The sequence below is a fragment of the Rattus norvegicus genome, chromosome 3 (genome assembly GCF_021556685.1).
Source record: "Rattus norvegicus strain SHRSP/BbbUtx chromosome 3, alternate assembly SHRSP_T2T, whole genome shotgun sequence".
In the NCBI taxonomy this organism is placed as follows: domain Eukaryota; kingdom Metazoa; phylum Chordata; class Mammalia; order Rodentia; family Muridae; genus Rattus; species Rattus norvegicus.
The window spans coordinates 127,385,596-127,402,660 of NC_141536.1; the positions used below are offsets into that span (position 1 = coordinate 127,385,596).

The 17,065-nt window shown below is 40.5% G+C and overlaps 1 protein-coding gene across 6 annotated transcripts in view; it reads right to left on the reverse strand.

Annotated features, from left to right (window-relative positions):
- The window catches only part of Sel1l2 (SEL1L2 adaptor subunit of SYVN1 ubiquitin ligase), a 136,492-nt gene extending 120,884 nt beyond the window's left edge, over positions 1-15,608 (reverse strand). For 3 of the 6 annotated variants that reach the window (XM_087652197.1, XM_087652196.1, XM_087652193.1), the window contains exon 1: positions 15,448-15,597. Coding sequence is in view for 4 of the 6 variants with exons in the window: in XM_087652193.1 (XP_087508319.1) it covers positions 15,448-15,505 (58 nt within the window). In the remaining 2 variants the exon portion in view is untranslated. 6 annotated transcript variants of the gene reach the window in all.
- Between the last annotated feature and the right edge of the window lie 1,457 nt (positions 15,609-17,065).

Sequence of the window (17,065 nt, forward strand, 5' to 3'; positions counted from 1 at the left end):
CCCAATGACCAATCTTAAAGAAATTCTGCGCTGAAGGTCACATCCAAGGCCTTGTGCCAACTAGGCACCTGTTCTACCACCGAGGTATGCAAGCCCAATCTCCAGAATACCTCTCTGGTACCCGTGCATCTGCATCTGCACAGATCACATTGCTTTCCACTGACTTGCAATGAAGAAGCTTTACTTTCCCTTTTTCTTTTTCTTTTTTGTTTTTTTATTAGATATATTTCTTCATTTACATTTCAAATGTTATTCCCTTTCCAGGTTTCCTGTCCATAAGGCCCCCATCCCCTCCCCCTCTCCCATACCGCTGTTTCCCCCCATTCCCCCACTTACCGTCCCCCACCCTGACATTCCGCTACACTGGGGGTCCAACCTTGGCAAGACCAAGGGCTTCCCCTTCCACTGGTGCCCCAACAAGGCTATTCTCTGCTACATATGCGGTTGGAGTCCTGGGTCAGTCCATGTGTAGTCTTTTGGTAGTGGTTTAGTCCTGGAAGCTCTGGTTGGTTAGCATTGATGTTCATATGGGGTTGCAAGCCCCTTCAGCTCTTTCAATCCTTCCTCTAATTCCCCCACAGGGGTCCCTGTTCTCAGTTCAGTGGTTTGCTGCTAGCATTGACCTCTGTATTGGACATGTTCTGGATGTGTCTCTCAGGAGAGATCTATATCCGGTCCCTGTCAGCATGCACTTGTTAGCTTCATCAATCTTATCTAGTTTTGGTGGATATATATATGTGGGCCACATGTAGGGCAGGCTCTGAATGGCCGTTCCTTCAGTTGCTGCTCTAAACTTTGTCTCCATATCCCCTACTTTCTAAGCAGGAGAAGAAGCCACAGCCCAAGATTTTACCTTCTCCTCAGCTTTTAACTCTCTGATAACTCTGTTTCCGCCTTTCCCTTCAAGCCTCTTGCCTCAGTAACTTACGTTGTTACCAGAATTCTGGTTACAGTCCCTTGGCTCCTTTCCGGTTTCTTGGACTTGTCTAGCAGAATTTCACAAGCCGCTGTCTTCTTTCTTTCAGGAGGATACTGTCATCTTCCTGTCCAGCTCAGGAGTGAGATTCTCAATATCTCATTCTCCGACTCTGCTGCTCAGGTGGCCAGTACCTTCTCTCTTCCCCAGGTCTCTTGAAGGGTTAAATGATGCTTACTTTCAGCCTTCACCCATGATTACGTTCTCTTGTTACTCATCACAACCCACACTAATGCCTGTCTCTACACCATGGATGCTCCTCATTCCAGGGGCAACACTTTCGGTCCTCTCTCTACAGGAGTGATTTACAATAATGATACGCACATAACTAGACCAGACTTTGGAGTAATGGAGGACTATGAAAACTGAGATTAAAGAAATTGAAACTTGTAATAAAAGGACGGTGATAATGAAAATGCCCGTACCATATTAACTTTGCTAAGGATAAATGCATTTAATGTAGTAACTATATAGACTTGATAAGGGACTACTGGTGAAGTTACATGAATTAGTATGGTAATTTGCTGGATGTTTCAAAAATAGTCTATAATTTAGTGTTGATATCTGAGAAAGAAAGGTGTTTTTTTTTTAAAACTTTTTCTCCTCCACTGCTTTCTTTAAGAAAAAATCATGACAAAACTTCCATAAAATAAAGTTACTGGGAGAATAAGCTAGCAGTGAGTGGATAGTGCTTTTATTTATTTTGATTCATATTTTAATTGGATAGAAAAGGCTAAATCCTTCAGTACTGCTGAAGATTTTCCTTCCAGAAGACTCATTGTATATGCTAGTAAAAAGTGTTAACAACAGACCTGCAAAAATACTTGAATAATATTCAATGTGCCCTTCATAATCCTTAACATATAGGAAGTGCTTAGTGAATGTTGGTTTTATTAATTCTTTTTTTTTTTCCCGGAGCTGGGGACCGAACCCAGGGCCTTGCGCTCGCTAGGCAAGCGCTCTACCACTGAGCTAAATCCCCAACCCCGGTTTTATTAATTCTTGCTTAGGTGAGAAGTAACTTGGTAGGAATAGAAATTACATATGGGAAACATGGTGGAGATGTTAACTGGTACTTTCCCCTTGGCACCTCCTTGTACATCAGGCCCTTTATTCAGAGTTGTACCTTGCATTCTAAAACGAAACAAAGCAAACACCCCCAAACCGAAGTGGTAGAAAGATCTAGACATGGATGTGAAATGTACCTTACATAGCACCAAGGTAGCAGCACTTAACATGGGCTAGGCATTCGGCACTGGCTCATGGGGGCCCTTCCTCAATGGGAAAAGACTTTCTCAGTTGGGAGTGGGGAGGCAGGAGGGAGTTGGAGCAGTTACAGAGAGCACCTGTCACTGCGATAGCCTGAATTTGAGGTTACATAGACATCCAATCCATTCCTAAAAATGTTTAAAATGTTATATGTACTGCAGATTAGTTTGTAAGCTAGAATTGATGGTAGACACTCTATCTGGTTTACTGTGCCTCGGAAGCCTGAAGGCCTTGTTAACGGTGAGTGTACTATGTTCTCACACTCTAGGATGGGGCAGGAGAGCTTTTAAGTGGCGACACACTGGTGGTTTACTTGGAAAGGGGGAACTTTGCAGCTGATAATGTAAAGGTTCAGTTTTGAAGGGGAATGGGAACACCTAAGCTGAGAGCTTAAGTGTCATCAATGAGACGTGTCAGAGGTTTGGGTCAACAGGCAGTTAGATATCGATGTGGTTAGACTCCTATATATAACCTGTAACCTCCACATTCTGAGCTAAATCATGACTTCTCCTATGCTCTTTACCCAAGTCAGTCAAGGAGACTGTCACACACTCAAATTTAACATCTTGGGGAAAACTTTTTTTTTGACAGGGTCTTACCCTGGCTGGCCTGGTGACACTGAATTTGTGGAAGTCCTCCTCAGTACCCTGAGTGTTGCGGTTGCAGGTATCTGTCACCAGGTCCAACCTAGATAAAATTTATTCATTCTTCTCCAACACTCCAATGGCCACGACAAGCATGGTTTTCTCTGAATAGTAGAGTTGTGTGCAGAGAGAGTGGAGGGAGTCATTCTGAGACCTAAACGAGATAATGGATGTGCAGCGCTCAACATGGGCTAGGCATTCGGTGCTGACCTCATTTCCTGCTGTATTCTGTTCTTACTGACGCGGTGTGTAGTCCACCTCCACACAACATTCATCTTACTCTGTAGTCTGAGTACTTCCTCAATGTCAGAATGTTTTCCCTTCCTTTCCCTAATGTGCAGATGCTAGTCATCCTCCCACGATATGTCTCTCCTCTACCAATATTGGAGCTGACTCTTACACTCTTAATCCATCTTTGTGACGTGACTAAGTGCATTTGTTCTCCTACTTCCTGGGGTTTGATTGACTTCAATGACCCTTCCCTTTTAGGGACTTCCCCAGACTTATGCTGTGTGTCACTCAAGGTAATGCCCAACCATAGCCTGAGTACAATACTATATTTCTTAATTTTTCTTTCTAGCTTCATTAATGGACTTCCCGTCCACATTGTTCCAACACTAGAATGTCACAAAACTGGGGATGGAATTGCTTATCTTAGGGTACTTTTAAGTTTATATAGATTCATGTATGCCTGAGTGATTGGTTAGTAAGAACTGAATTAAGTAATAAACGATTCCCTGTAATGTGATGCCAAATTTTCCTGAGTATTTTACGAATGTGTTTCACTAATTTCTTGTTGTATTTTCACAGTATTGGAAACTGAATCCAGGGCCTTGTACATCTGGCTATTGAGCTACATCCCTAGCCCCCAACCAGTGTCAAAACAGGTTTAGAACCCACCGAACCCTGTTACCTCCTGTCCTTTTCCTGTTGGGAGCTACTTATTAAAGCTGAAGAAGCCCTGTGAATGAGCAGCAGAATAAGACCAGGGATGCAGAACTTCTCAATCCTAAGTAAGGCACTAGGCCTTCCCATTTTGTCTTCTCCAGTTACTTAAATGACTATAGCATTGTGTAGTACCATTTGATATTGTTATAATATACTTCTGGGTAATTGAAAGTGTCATTTAAATAATAATGATGTAGTGTTAATTAAAAGGACACATACTATATATATACATACATGTATGTATATATATATATAAATGCAAACACACACACCAACTATATATAACTTTAACTAATACAGGAAATAACTATGTGGAAAATCCTGAGAGTTTTTGTGTTTTATATTTTAGCATATTTAACATACATGTACAAAATTACATATGTGCTCTTTGAAATATAATGTCCTATGTTCTACAAATACTTGAGTTCAGACATTGAATATGGAGGTAAGTCAGTTTGTGCTTATGTACAGAGATGCTTCGTCAATCACTTGGTTCTTGAAGATTTCTGATGTGTTATCAATAAAATCCAGAATAAACAAATGAATTGTATAATTTCAAGCTTGTTCAGAGTCGTCTCTGAGTGCTACCATTTAACAGCCAACGTGGACACAAACCCTTGTGATCTCTTCAGCCATGTTGCTTTCACAAAGCAATATTGCAATGATATATTACCTTTCATTATTTGTGTGTGTGTGTGTGTGTGTGTGTGTGTGTTCGTTCATGGCAGGCACTTGGAAAGATCAGAGGACAATTTTCAGCTGTCTGTTTTCTCATTGTGTGGGTTCTAGGGATTGAACTTAGTTGGCCAGGACTGGTGGCAAGAGCCTTTACCCCCTTAGTATTGGGACATTTCTCTTAAGCGTATGGATAATTTACTCACTAGCATTCATTACTACCCATCTCTTACCCATTGAAGTGAAAAATCTCCCTTAGACATTATTTCCCATTCATGCATTGGTCTGCTTTAGAACTCTGCCCTATTTTCTTGGTTATTTGTATGTTCTTTTGCCAGTTCTCTGATTACTGTATATGTATAATTGCATGATTTGCTCTCCATCTCTATGTACAAATATGTGCACACATGTGCGTGCACACACACACATACTCCTTAGTTTTCCTCTTTTTTGTGTGTGTTTGTGAATTCTAAGAATTTTATTTCCTAGGTGAAATTTAGGGAAAAAAATTAAAACTAGTTATAAACCTGTTGATACTTTTAATACTAATCCATTGTACTTGTATATTAGTTTACAAAGCTCCGGCATATTTGTATTGATGTTCTTTCAAGGCATATTAACTTATTCATAGCTTTTATTTAATTTCTTTAGAAAAATCGTTTTCCTTCATATATCTTCATTAAGATTATTCTGAGTTATTTGTAATATAGTTATTGTGAATGGAGTTTAAGATTAGTTGTGGATGTTCAATTCCTGAAAATGTATTTATTTTCTGTGGATGAACGCTTCGTCTGCATGCATGTTTGTACATCACTTACTTGCCTGGTTCCCAAGGAAAAAAAGAGGTAGCCAGAATCCCTGGAACTAGAGTTCCGGGGGTGATGTGGGTGCTAATGATGGAACCCAGGTCCTTTGGAAGAACAACCAGTACTCTAAGCTCTGAGCCAACCCTTCAGCCCCAGACTGTGACATTTTTGAAAGGAAAATGCAATTTTATTTAGATTTGTCATGCCTTAAATGTTTCTTTGGTTACTATTGATTTGTTTACTTTCCACCCGGACTCATGTTTTATTTTGCAGGAACACAGTTTCCAGCCATTATTTCCACTAGGCTTTATGGGAAATCAATTTTCTGACTCCATTTAGGTTAGAAATTGTTTTATTTTGTCACTATACTTGTCTGACAGTCTGTCAAATTATAGATTCTAAATGCAAAGTGGCATTCGCTTCGACACTTAAAATATTTCTCCATTTTCTGTTACATTTATGTTCCTTAATACATTTTAAGCCAACATGATACTTTTTGTCTGTAATAATTTCACACACACACACACACACACACACACACACACACACACACACACACACCTTTTTTTTCCCTTCACAGTCTTACTATGTAGACCAGGCAAATCTCCTTCCTATCTCCTGAGTACTGGCTCCCAAGTGTGTCACTGAGTGTAGCCTTTCTAGAGACTTTTAAGATTTCTTATTATCAAGAAGTACTAAAAAATTAACCATTATGTTCTAGCAGTGGGGTATTTTATTTTTCTCAGTTTTATTGTTGGCACTCAATGAAACATCATTTAAAACTTTGTCAGATCTCTGACATTTTTATTTTATTTTTTCTTTTCCCTCTCAGTCCTATTTATTCCACCAGGAAATCCTACCATGACACTGTAGCCTCCTCCGAGTGTCTTAACTTTCCTATCATTTCCCTGGCATTTGCACTCTGAGCTGAAAGACTCTGAGTTCATGGATTTCTCTTCAGTTATGTTATGTTAATATTCGGTCTTGAATCTTTGACTTTTATGGTCACATATTTCATTTCTGAAATATATCATCTTTTTGTTCCATTGAGGCCTTCTCCTGCTTCGAGGATACAAATGTCTTTAAATATAGACTGTGTCATCATTTATGCTTCTATGGGTCTTGTTTGTTTGTTTGTTTGTTTGTTTGTTTTGCAATGACCCCTGCGTTATGACCTTTGTCCTTGTTTTAGTTTTCACACGTGTGCTGTTTGTACTGTTTCCTCCCAGTGCATGTGTGTGTCTATGTGTGCAGGGTGTCTGTGCATGCATGTGTTGGTGGAGCACGGCGCTTCTTTGCATGAAATTGGTTTTCCTCAAGTGTTCGGTAAATCATTTGATTTTTCTAATCTTGTTGAGAATGCTGTTTCTAACTACTTGGGCTTTCTAACTGTGATTCTGTGGGTGCTGCAGTATGTTTTGTCTGAGCGTTCCAGGAGTTAATCTTTGTATCTATGCCCTCTGCTCACCCTCATGCTCCTGCCAGACACTAAAGGAGTGCTTTAATCAGTTGTCTCTCTGAGGGGATTGTTTTTAGGATCCCCTGTGCATACTGAACTCTGAGATTGCTTAAGTCTCTTCCATAAAATTGGGAAGTGTCAGCAGATAACCATATAATTTCCCATGTATTTTGTATCATTTTGAGATTACTTAAGATAGCTAATGTAAATGACAAGTAAATAGTTACATCATACTGCTTAGGGAATAGTTGACCCCCCAAAAAGGCCATTTATACATATTTAGTAAAGAAACTCCATCCCCAATATTTTCCACAAGTGATTGGCTGGATTCTCAGAAACCTGCTATGGATGTTGAAGACGGGTTACACTTAGCTATTTATTTTTTATTATGTCCTGTAAACTACCTGTAATTGGCTGCTACAGTGAGATTGTTTTTCCACAGAAAACACATGAATCAAGTCTGGCTAGGTGCTCTAGGTACTCAATAGCAAAATAAAACTGCCTTGGACCCGAGAGTTCCAGGATTCAGTGCCTAGGGTGGGCGAGATAAACCCAGGTTGTTGGGCCCCAGAAAGTTTAGCCTGTGCAAACAGCTTCTTAGAGATGCATTTTTCCTTCCCATTTTCTTCCTGCTCTGGATGTATCAAGTCTGACAGCACACTAGCTTTGGAGAACAGAGGGTGGGAGGGATTTACTATTGACTTTTAAAAAGTCTCCTGTTAGGCTTCTTCCCTTGGGTAGATCTTGAATATTAGATTCTGTGGTCCTTTTCTTATTAGGAAAGCAAAGTAGACACTCATCTGACTCAGAGTAAAGGGCCCTTTGATGTTCACAGGCAGCGCTAAGGTGGAGAGAGCACATCCTGGGCCTGCTTTGTACTCAGTGATTATCTTCCCAGACTCTAAAGTGTGCTGCTGAGAGCAATTTATCTACCTGATTATGAAATTCATAGGTAAGCATGTTGGAGCTGGAAGTACCCATTCTGAGTGAGTTCGTGCAGACCCAGAAAAACAAATATGTTGTCCCTTATTTGAGGATGTTATCCTTGAATCTGCAGATAATTGTGTTCCAATTGGAATATCCATAGAAGGAATTCAGTAGGGGGCCAGGGGCAGATAAAGTACAGTGTGAGTGTGTGTGTGTGTGTGTGTGTGTGTGTGTGTGTGTGTGTGTGTGCTAACGTTACAGAAAGGGTTTAGCAGGAATAAAGATGAGAGAGCAGAGTAGAACAGGGAATACAGGTGGGATAACTAACATTAAGACATTTCTTTTAAAAATACTGTAGAAGTGTCCTAAAACATATATAAGCACTTATATAAAGATATAAATATCCACATTTAACTGGAGTTACCCTATAACGAGGCGATAATGTTCCTACTAGAGATCATAGAACAGTAAATGAAAACTCCAGGTCCCAGAAACGGGTTACCACCTTTGCAGGAGTTGGTCAGTAAGGTACAACAGACCCCTGACCGCGGCAGGCTACTGCCAATGCTCTTGGTCACCTCACGGAATGGCACAATAAAATCTTATTGCTTAAGAGAGTGTACTTTCGAATTATAAACATGGGGAAATCAAGCTGGTACGTATGTGGAAGCTTCATACTGACTGGCTAGCTTTCACGGTGCTAGAAGGTGCTCTACATGTGATTAGAGGAGAGTACAATCATTAATCTTATTCATCTTTGAACCCTGCAAGCTGCAGCGAACAGGCCTGGCAAGATATGCATCACTGGGGCAGTAGGCATGAGTGTCCCAGGAGTGACTAGCCATTTTTGATTGGCTACAAGGCCCACTGCAGAAGGTGAACCTCTACCTCGATCCATCCTTGGGGCCCAAGAACATGTGACTAAATAGGTCATAGGCTCTAGAGGGCAATCAATCACTTACTTAGCTAAGTGGACATAATATTAAACTGTGGCTGCTAGTGACAGATTAAATATATTTGTCAACTCTCAGTGGGAAAGCATTATCTCTTTTTCTTTGTAGTGGATGGCAGTTAACACAGAGGCCCGTAACTGATTAAGGTCTCTTAATAAAAGACTGGAGTGTTCAACCCAAAACAAGTCTTCTAGATCACACCCCCACCTTCCAAAGCAGATATGAGGAAAGAGGATGCAGAAAGATTATAAGAGAGATGGACATGGGTCCACGACTACAAAGAAACAGTGTTTTCTGGGCACAGCAGAGACGTCGGGAGTGTGAATTCACGGCAGTTCAGATAACATGCATCAAACCTGCACATGCTCAGATCACACAAGATTCCAGCACAGAGAAGGGAGGTGGGCATGAAGTCTCGTCTGTAGCTAAGGAGCTATTGACAGTTGATAGTGACTGGGAGAGAGGTTTTTTTTTTAGAGCGTGTCTCCTGGTGGGTGGCCTGTCCTCCAGCGAAGGCCACATATCCAAGAGTATGTGGGTACCACAAACTGTATTTGATAGTTAAAAATGAGACACCAAGTTTGGTGGATAGGGAAGGAGAATGAATCTGGGAGAAGTTGGGGCAGGGTGACTACGAACAAATACATTTTTTGAAATTCTCAATGAGCTAACAAAAATGGAAAACAAATACAACTTTAAAAAAAAATACCTAAACTGAGCCAAGCAAATACACTAATAATTCTTTCAGTTTCCCTACCGTAAACCTCCCAGCACTATTACTCTGTGCTCTTGGTTCTCAGTCTGTTGGAAAGGGCTTAAAGAAATGTCTAATTTGTTGTTGTTTTTCTAAAGGGACTCTTGCTATGTCCTGCTGACCCTGAAATTGCCAAGCCCTTTCTGTTTGAGCCTGTCAAGTGTCCAGATTATGACATGGACCACCACATCCAGTTAAAAGAAGTTTCAAGAAAACAAATTCTATTTCTATTGTAACTCATAGTTAAAGGATGAGCAAACAATGTACACTGTGTAGCCAAGACTCAGAAATTGTAATTAATAAGCAGAGGACGCCAGCTAAATGACAAAAATCATGTCAAAGGGGGGAAAATGCTACCGTTGCGATTTATGCAGTCATTGTATTGGCAAAACAGTGGGAAAAAAAAACACCCATTCTCCTGGCTGAGTGTTCTGTATGAAGGCATTCTAAAGTATTTGAGCAATTGAGTTCTTTTTATTTCTTATCTGGCTTCTTGGTGGGATGTAGAAACACCCCAAGGCAAGTCAACACCCAGAGTGGTCCTTTGGAGAATGTAGACATGTGGAAGCCAACAAGTGCTGCCCAGTTAAAGCTTTACAATTCCAATAGAATTGGGGCTTATAAAATGCTACACTTCAAGGTTCTAAAATGCCTGTAGGCTAAGAAAGACAAAAGTATAGATCTGACTTACTCCTGTGGGTTTTGTGAATGTATTTTTACAAATATTAGAGTTACAATTTGGTTTTGTAAAAGTTTTGAGTATGTACTTTATTTAACTAAAGTTTTCAGTGTGCATGAGTGTGTTTGCCTGCATATATGTGTATACACTAGTTGTGTGCTGGACCCTGGAACTAAGTTCCAGATGGCTGTGAGCCACCATGTGTGTGTTGGAAACTGAATTTGGAATCCTCTACAAAAACATCAAGCATTCTTGATCATCTTAGCCATTTCCCCAGAGCATGTCCCATCCTCTTTTAAGGCAGGGTCTGGATGTATTTCCTAGACTGGCATTAAACTTGACCTACAGCCTAAGCTGGTCTCAAATTCCTGTGCTCCTATTGGGATTACCAGTACATGCTACTGTATACTATCATGATTAACACAGCCAACTAAGTTTTATTTAAACGAAGATGACAATAACACATAATGAGGAGAGGACAGACTTTAAACATTGGCACAGGGAAAACTGCATGTAAACATGTATAAGAATGAGAGGTCACGTCTAATAACAAACATTAAGTGAAAATGCTTTAAAGACTTACATGTAAGCCATTTAGACCAGAAACTGTAAAGGTATTAGCATAAGGACACAGAGGACAAGAGTGATAGAATTGGGTATTGATTTCTTGGCTATGGCCCCAAGAGTATAAGAACAAAAGTGAAATTGGCAAAGCAGATATAATTCAAATAAAAACAGAGTATTACGCACAGCAAAGAAACCGACAGAGAGAAGAGACGACGGAGGGATGGGAGCGATGTTTGCAGACCATGCCTATGTCCCCCATGAGCAACTGTTAGGTGATAACGGTGAAGAAGCAGGCAGGCATTGTCTACCAGTACTGTATAAGTTCAGCCCTCTGTGTGATGGGTGTGCATGCCCTTTCTCGTTGTGATTGCCAGGCTTCTTGTTCGCTGAGCTCTGGTTACTTTGAAACTTGTGATATTTGCCCTTTCAATTAGGATGATGAGATGCTGGCTAGATGAGCTGGTAACTTTTGATTTTTCTAATTATAGAAATGAATGGCAGTGAAGAGTTGCGATTATAAAGAAACAGGATTTTTTTGGGTCCTGGATAGCCTTGTGCTGAATTACTGGTTTTGTTTACCTTGGTACCCTTCAGTACTTTGTAGTTCCTTAAGTTGGAAGCTGGTTCGGTGGGGTAGACAAAAACAATTTCACTGACTTTCATTTTCTAAGTTATATACATCTTAGCATGACTGTCTATTTTTCCATTATAATAAAAGCATTTTATTTCGAGGCTTTGTCAAAAGGGAAAACTTCTAGTAATTGTTCTAGAATATCTCCTCAGTGAACATAAAATCAAGGTTATTCATCTAGTAGCAACCCTTAGGTATGACATCATCTTCCCCTAGTGCAATCAACGTGTAATAGATAGCAAGTGGGAAAATGTGCATACAAAGCGAGCTTGCAAAGTGTATGTGGGGGTGGGCAGCACAGAGTGGTTCGGTTGGCATTGTAGAGAAGGACTTTGAAGAGGGAAAACAAACCACCAAGGGGTGACTTTATGTGCGAATCACAAGCCTTTAATCACTAGTCCGAGAAGCAGGGGCCTTCTCCCCAGCTATCGGAGTCCCTGAGGTTCTGTGCACCTGTAGCCTTTAACGGATCTACTGAAATCTCAGGACAGACCTGCGAAGCGCCACAGTTCAGGAAGATCTCTGCAATCACTGTCTTCTCTACTTTGTTTCCTTTTCAGCGGACTGACTGGAATCGTGGTGCCGCCCCGGCTTCTGCACTAAAAGTTTCCAGGAACTCTAATGGTTTCTCAGGCATTAGCTTCAGTGGTCCCTTGTCAGCCAGTCACAGCTTTAGCCACTACTTCTGCTGATAAGTGTCACAACTGGCTATTCACCCTCAACTTCTGAGCCACTGCTCTCTCTCACCCTCATCAAGCACCCTGTCCTCTCAGTGCTCCCTGCTACTGCAGTATCTTACATCCATTTTGTTCCCCCATTTGGATCGGTCTACAAGCACTGGCTCTACTATTACTAGAGCTACACTGGGAGAATCCGTTCAGCCTGTATTGCCAAGGTCATTTTTCTAAAGATATAATTCTATGAGTAAACCATTAAAATACTTCCCATTTGCTCACAAGATCCGGTTCAGATTTTATAGCCCGTCACTCCTCTGTCTACCACGTCAGTCTCACACACTGCTGTGTTCCTTTTCATGTCCTACACCACAGTAAATGGATGCACCTCATAGACCACGTTTTTATATCTTCTGCGTCTTTATTCCCTAGCTCTTCCCTGAAACATTCTTGCTCTCTCTTTCCCGGCCACTCACTAACCTTTCAAAAGTTAGGTTTATGCCATTTGGTTTATGAGCACTCCTGAGCCAACATAAAGGTCCTTTCCCATGTTTGTTCATTACGATGCCATTTAAACACTTCTAAGGTCCACAGCACTTTGCCATTTGTTAATTTGCTTGTGTTTTTCCTTTAAGACTCTAAGCTATTTGAGAATAATGTCTCTGTGTTAGTTATTTCTGTATCCTCAGTCCTCTGGCACATAACTTTCATTAAATACTCTTTCTTCTCTTATTCAGTGGTTTTTAGACAACTCAGAAACTTGTGCAATTGTTACCACAGTAGAATTCTGTTTGTTTATTTTTGAGCTACTAAGAATTGAATCTCTGGCTTAGCGCATGGTAGGAAAGTGCTTTACTTCGGAGCTACTTCTCACTGTAACTTTGTCTTTTGAAATAGCGCCTTACCATGTTATCCAGGTTGGTGTTAACTTGTGAATCTCCTGCCTCAGCCTCCTGCCTCATTTGGATTGCAAGCTCATAGTCCTCATGTTAATTTAAGTTCATTAACCCCAGAAAAACCATGTTCCTTCCAAGTGGACGTTCCTAATCACTCCATATTTCAGAACCCATGGTAACTCAAAATGTACTTTCAGTCTCTGAGGAGTAGATTCTCTTAAGGCTTTTTAGGTCCACAAAGTTGTAAAAAATATAGTCTTCTGCACCTAGCTTCTTTTGCTTAGCACAATGTTTTCAAGGCCTATCCATATTGTGCTCTTTTGCTGAGTAATATTTCATTGTGTAGATACCACATGTTTTATTCATATCTTCTGTGGTTGATGGTCATTTGGGTTTGTCTTGCTTTCTTTTACTCTCTGTGATGGCAGGAAAGTCAAGGCTGCAGGAGCCTGACAAAGCTGGTTATGCTGTACCCACAGTCGGAAGCAGGAAGGGGAGAACACAGGACACACAGTACTCAGCTCCTCTTCTCCATTTTTATGTAGCCTAGAATCACAACCAGGCAATGGCCCCCACCTCAGTGTAGTTTAGATCATTTCTCCCAGACATGCCTATCTCCTACAAGATTCTAAATTCTGTAGAGTTATAATTAACACAAGCACAACTCCATTTCTTGTAATCTGGGAGAGTTGCTTCTGAGGATCAGCAAAGTCCCCTAGCTGGGTTCTCAGTCTAGGCCTTCTTCTCCTTCATGATAAGTTTGTGTCATTATGTGTTGGAGTCTTTTCAGTGTGGGGCCAGGCCCTTGAGACACCTTTCCTTCATCGCAGTCTATATCAGTTGCTTAGTGACAGAAAAATTGGCCACATATGTTGAGCTTTATGCCTGGATCAGACATATGGGTTTGAGCTGACGTGGCATGAGTATGAATTCGGGCAGAATTTTGACTGATGGCTCCAGGAGAACTGCTAGTGACACATCTCATCAGGTGTGCACCAAAGAAAGCACCTTCATTTCCTACGATAGCCCTTTTAATGGATGCAATGTAGTCTCTAATTATGGTTTCAGTTTTCATTTCCTTAATGACCTCAGTGCAAGAAATCTTTCCTGTGTATGAGTGGCCACTTGTACATCCTGTTTGTAAAAATCTCCAATAAATCTCTTCATCTATTTAAAAAGTGAGTCATTTGGGTGCTATGTAAGATATCTTTATATATTCTGAGTCCTAAACTCTTTTTTTTTAAAGATTTATTTATTTGCATATTTTATATACATGAGTGCTCTTTTCGTGTGTATGCATGTGTGACAGAAGAAAGAATTGGACAGGAGAAGGCATCGGATCCCATTACAGATGGCTGTGAGCCACCATGTGGTTGCTGAGAATTGAACTTAGGACCCTTGAAAGGGCAGCCAGTGCTCTTAGCCACTGAGCCATCTCTCCAGCCCTTGAGTACTAAACTCTTACTGGGTGTGAATTGTCATTTTTTTCTCCAGTTCTCTGATGGTCTCTTTTGAAACAGAAACATTTTTAATTGACATCCAGTGGACTCTTTCTTTTCGCTTATGTGTTTGGTGGAAGAGCTAAGCCCATGATTACCTCATCTGGGGTCAGGATAATTTGCTCCCCTGTTTAGAGTTTTAAAGCTTCAGTTTATGTCTTTTACCCAATTGGAATTAATTTCCATATACGGTATGAGATAGGGTTCACATTCCTTCCTATGTCCATAACAAGAACTTTTAATATAGGGGCAAGGGCAGGCATTTGTGCCTTATTCCTGATTTCAGGGAAAAGATTTAACCTTTCCATTGTTTATTGTATTAGCTGTGACTGACTTTTCACCGTGATATTCATGGAAATTCACTTTAGTTTACTGAGTGTTTGTAATTGCAAATGTGTTGTATTTTGTCAGGTGCTTTTCTGCATTAATTGGGATGGTCATACGGTTTTTTATTTTATCCTATCATATGATGTATAACATTAATTAATTTTCAGCGAGTAAACTAACTTTAAACTTCTGGGTCAGATCCAAATGACTGTTCTTTGTATCGAATCTTATGACTAAACTTTATGCATATTTCATAAAATGACTGTGAGACATGAACAAGGAAACAAGGCAAAATAATTTCCTTTTTTAGATAGTGACCTTGGCGGGGGGTAACATTGAAGCTTTGGAAATAAAATTGTGATTGTATAAAGTATTTACAGGGATAAAAGTTTATAGGACTTTTCTACCCTTTGAATCCCATAGTTTCTCTTTAAAGTTAGTTGTTGATTGACTTAACAATCTGGCCCAAATAGCTCTACTTTACAAAGATTACTGTATAGCTTGCTTATAGATCTCATATTCTCTCTCTTCTCTTCTGTCTTCTCTCTTCTCTTTTACACACACACACACACACACACACACACACACACACACACGCACGCACACACACACACACACACACACACGCACACACCTCTTGTTTAAAATTGTTGTAAATTGGGAAGTTAGTGAGGTTCCTTCTGATTTTCTAACTGGCTTAAACTCTTGGCACTGTTAGAGAGAAGAGACATTTATAGAGAATTGTAGGGACGGATACACTTACTTTTAGTTGTGACCTCAATAATGATCAATATCTCTACTAACAAAGCCAAGGGATTCATCTCCTAAGCAGCTCCTTTTCACTTTAACACAGGCAGAATTAGGTGGCTGGCGCACAAGCTTCCTCTTCTCAGGTCTGTGGGATTCAGGACTCAGTTGCTAAGCAACCATTTCCTTACTCTTGGGCCAATGGGCTTCTTGGAAGTTCCTTTGAAGTTGGAAGGAAGCTGGCTGGGTGCTTGGAAAGAGCCGGCTACAAGAAGGGACCCTGTTCAGTCTGCCATTCTTTTGGTTGGAGATAAAGGCTAAGCTTACAATAAGTAGAGGTGACTTCCTAATACAGAAGGAGATACCATAAGTCTAGTATGTATGTTTTTATACTAAGTTCTTCTGTTCAGGGTCGCTGGAGATTCTTTGTTACCTCAGGAGACATGAGTATCCTTTTTGCTTCATGTACTATACGAAGATGCTTGAGCCTAGACAACTTTATAGAAAAGAGGTTTATTTCAGTTTCCAGTCCAGGATGTGCAAACGTGGAGGGGCCACATCTTGTTAGCAGAGCCCAGATGTGGTATTGGTTATCACTCGGCAGCAAAGGCAGGAAGTCCACCTATATAAGTGCATTTCTTCCCTTTCTGGGTTACAGTTATTTATTTAATGTGCAGGAGGTGGGTATGCACATAACCACACACATATGTGGCAGAGAACAATTTGTGTAAGTTTTCTCCTTCCACCGTGAAGGTCCTGGGGGCTTTGAATTCAGGTCGTTGGGCATGGTGGCCAGGACCATTACCTGCTGAGCCACCTTGCTGGCCTGCCGTTCCCCTTCTTATAAAGCCACCTCACTCAACCATGGGTCCTCCATCTTTTGACCATATATGATTCTAATCATCTCCAAAGCGTTATAGTAAGATCGAGTTATTGATCCTCTCCAATACCTCATAATAGGGGTTAAATCTTAGCACATGGAGCCTTGCACAGGACACACGGCTATAGCCACATCACAGCAAGGGGTAATTAAGTACTTGAGCTGACCTGACAGCAGCCCTGAAAATTAAGGCATCGCTAGGTTAGATGGCAGATAAGGAGACTATGGGTAAAATCTGTTTTAAAATGAGTGTTCAAGGAAAAATAGGGGAAATATTAAGAATATCTAAAAAAGTAGAACAGGTTGAGAATTCTTATCTAAAGTATACACTACTTTTACATCAACCCCAAGTAATTATTTCAGAAAGACTATTGTCATGGGTTTCTAGATTACTCCCTTTGTTAGTTTCCCATTGCTATAGTAACAAATCATCATAAATTTAGATGGTTAAAATGATATAAATTTATTCTCTTTCATTTCCTGGGGACAGAAATCTGAAATAACAATTAGACGGTTAAAGCCAAGTGCCTCTTTTGGAGGCACTAGGGAAGAATACGTTTCTCTACGACCCCCCCTCTTTTGTTTCTTTTTTGTTGTCATGCAGATAACTGAACTCAGGGTCTTTGGAATGCCAGGCAAAGGCTCTTCTGCCAAGCCAGAACATAGCCCAGAATAAAACTGCTCATTTTATTTATATGTATGGGCATTTATTTGCATGCATTTATCTATATTGAATATATACCTTTGAATGTCA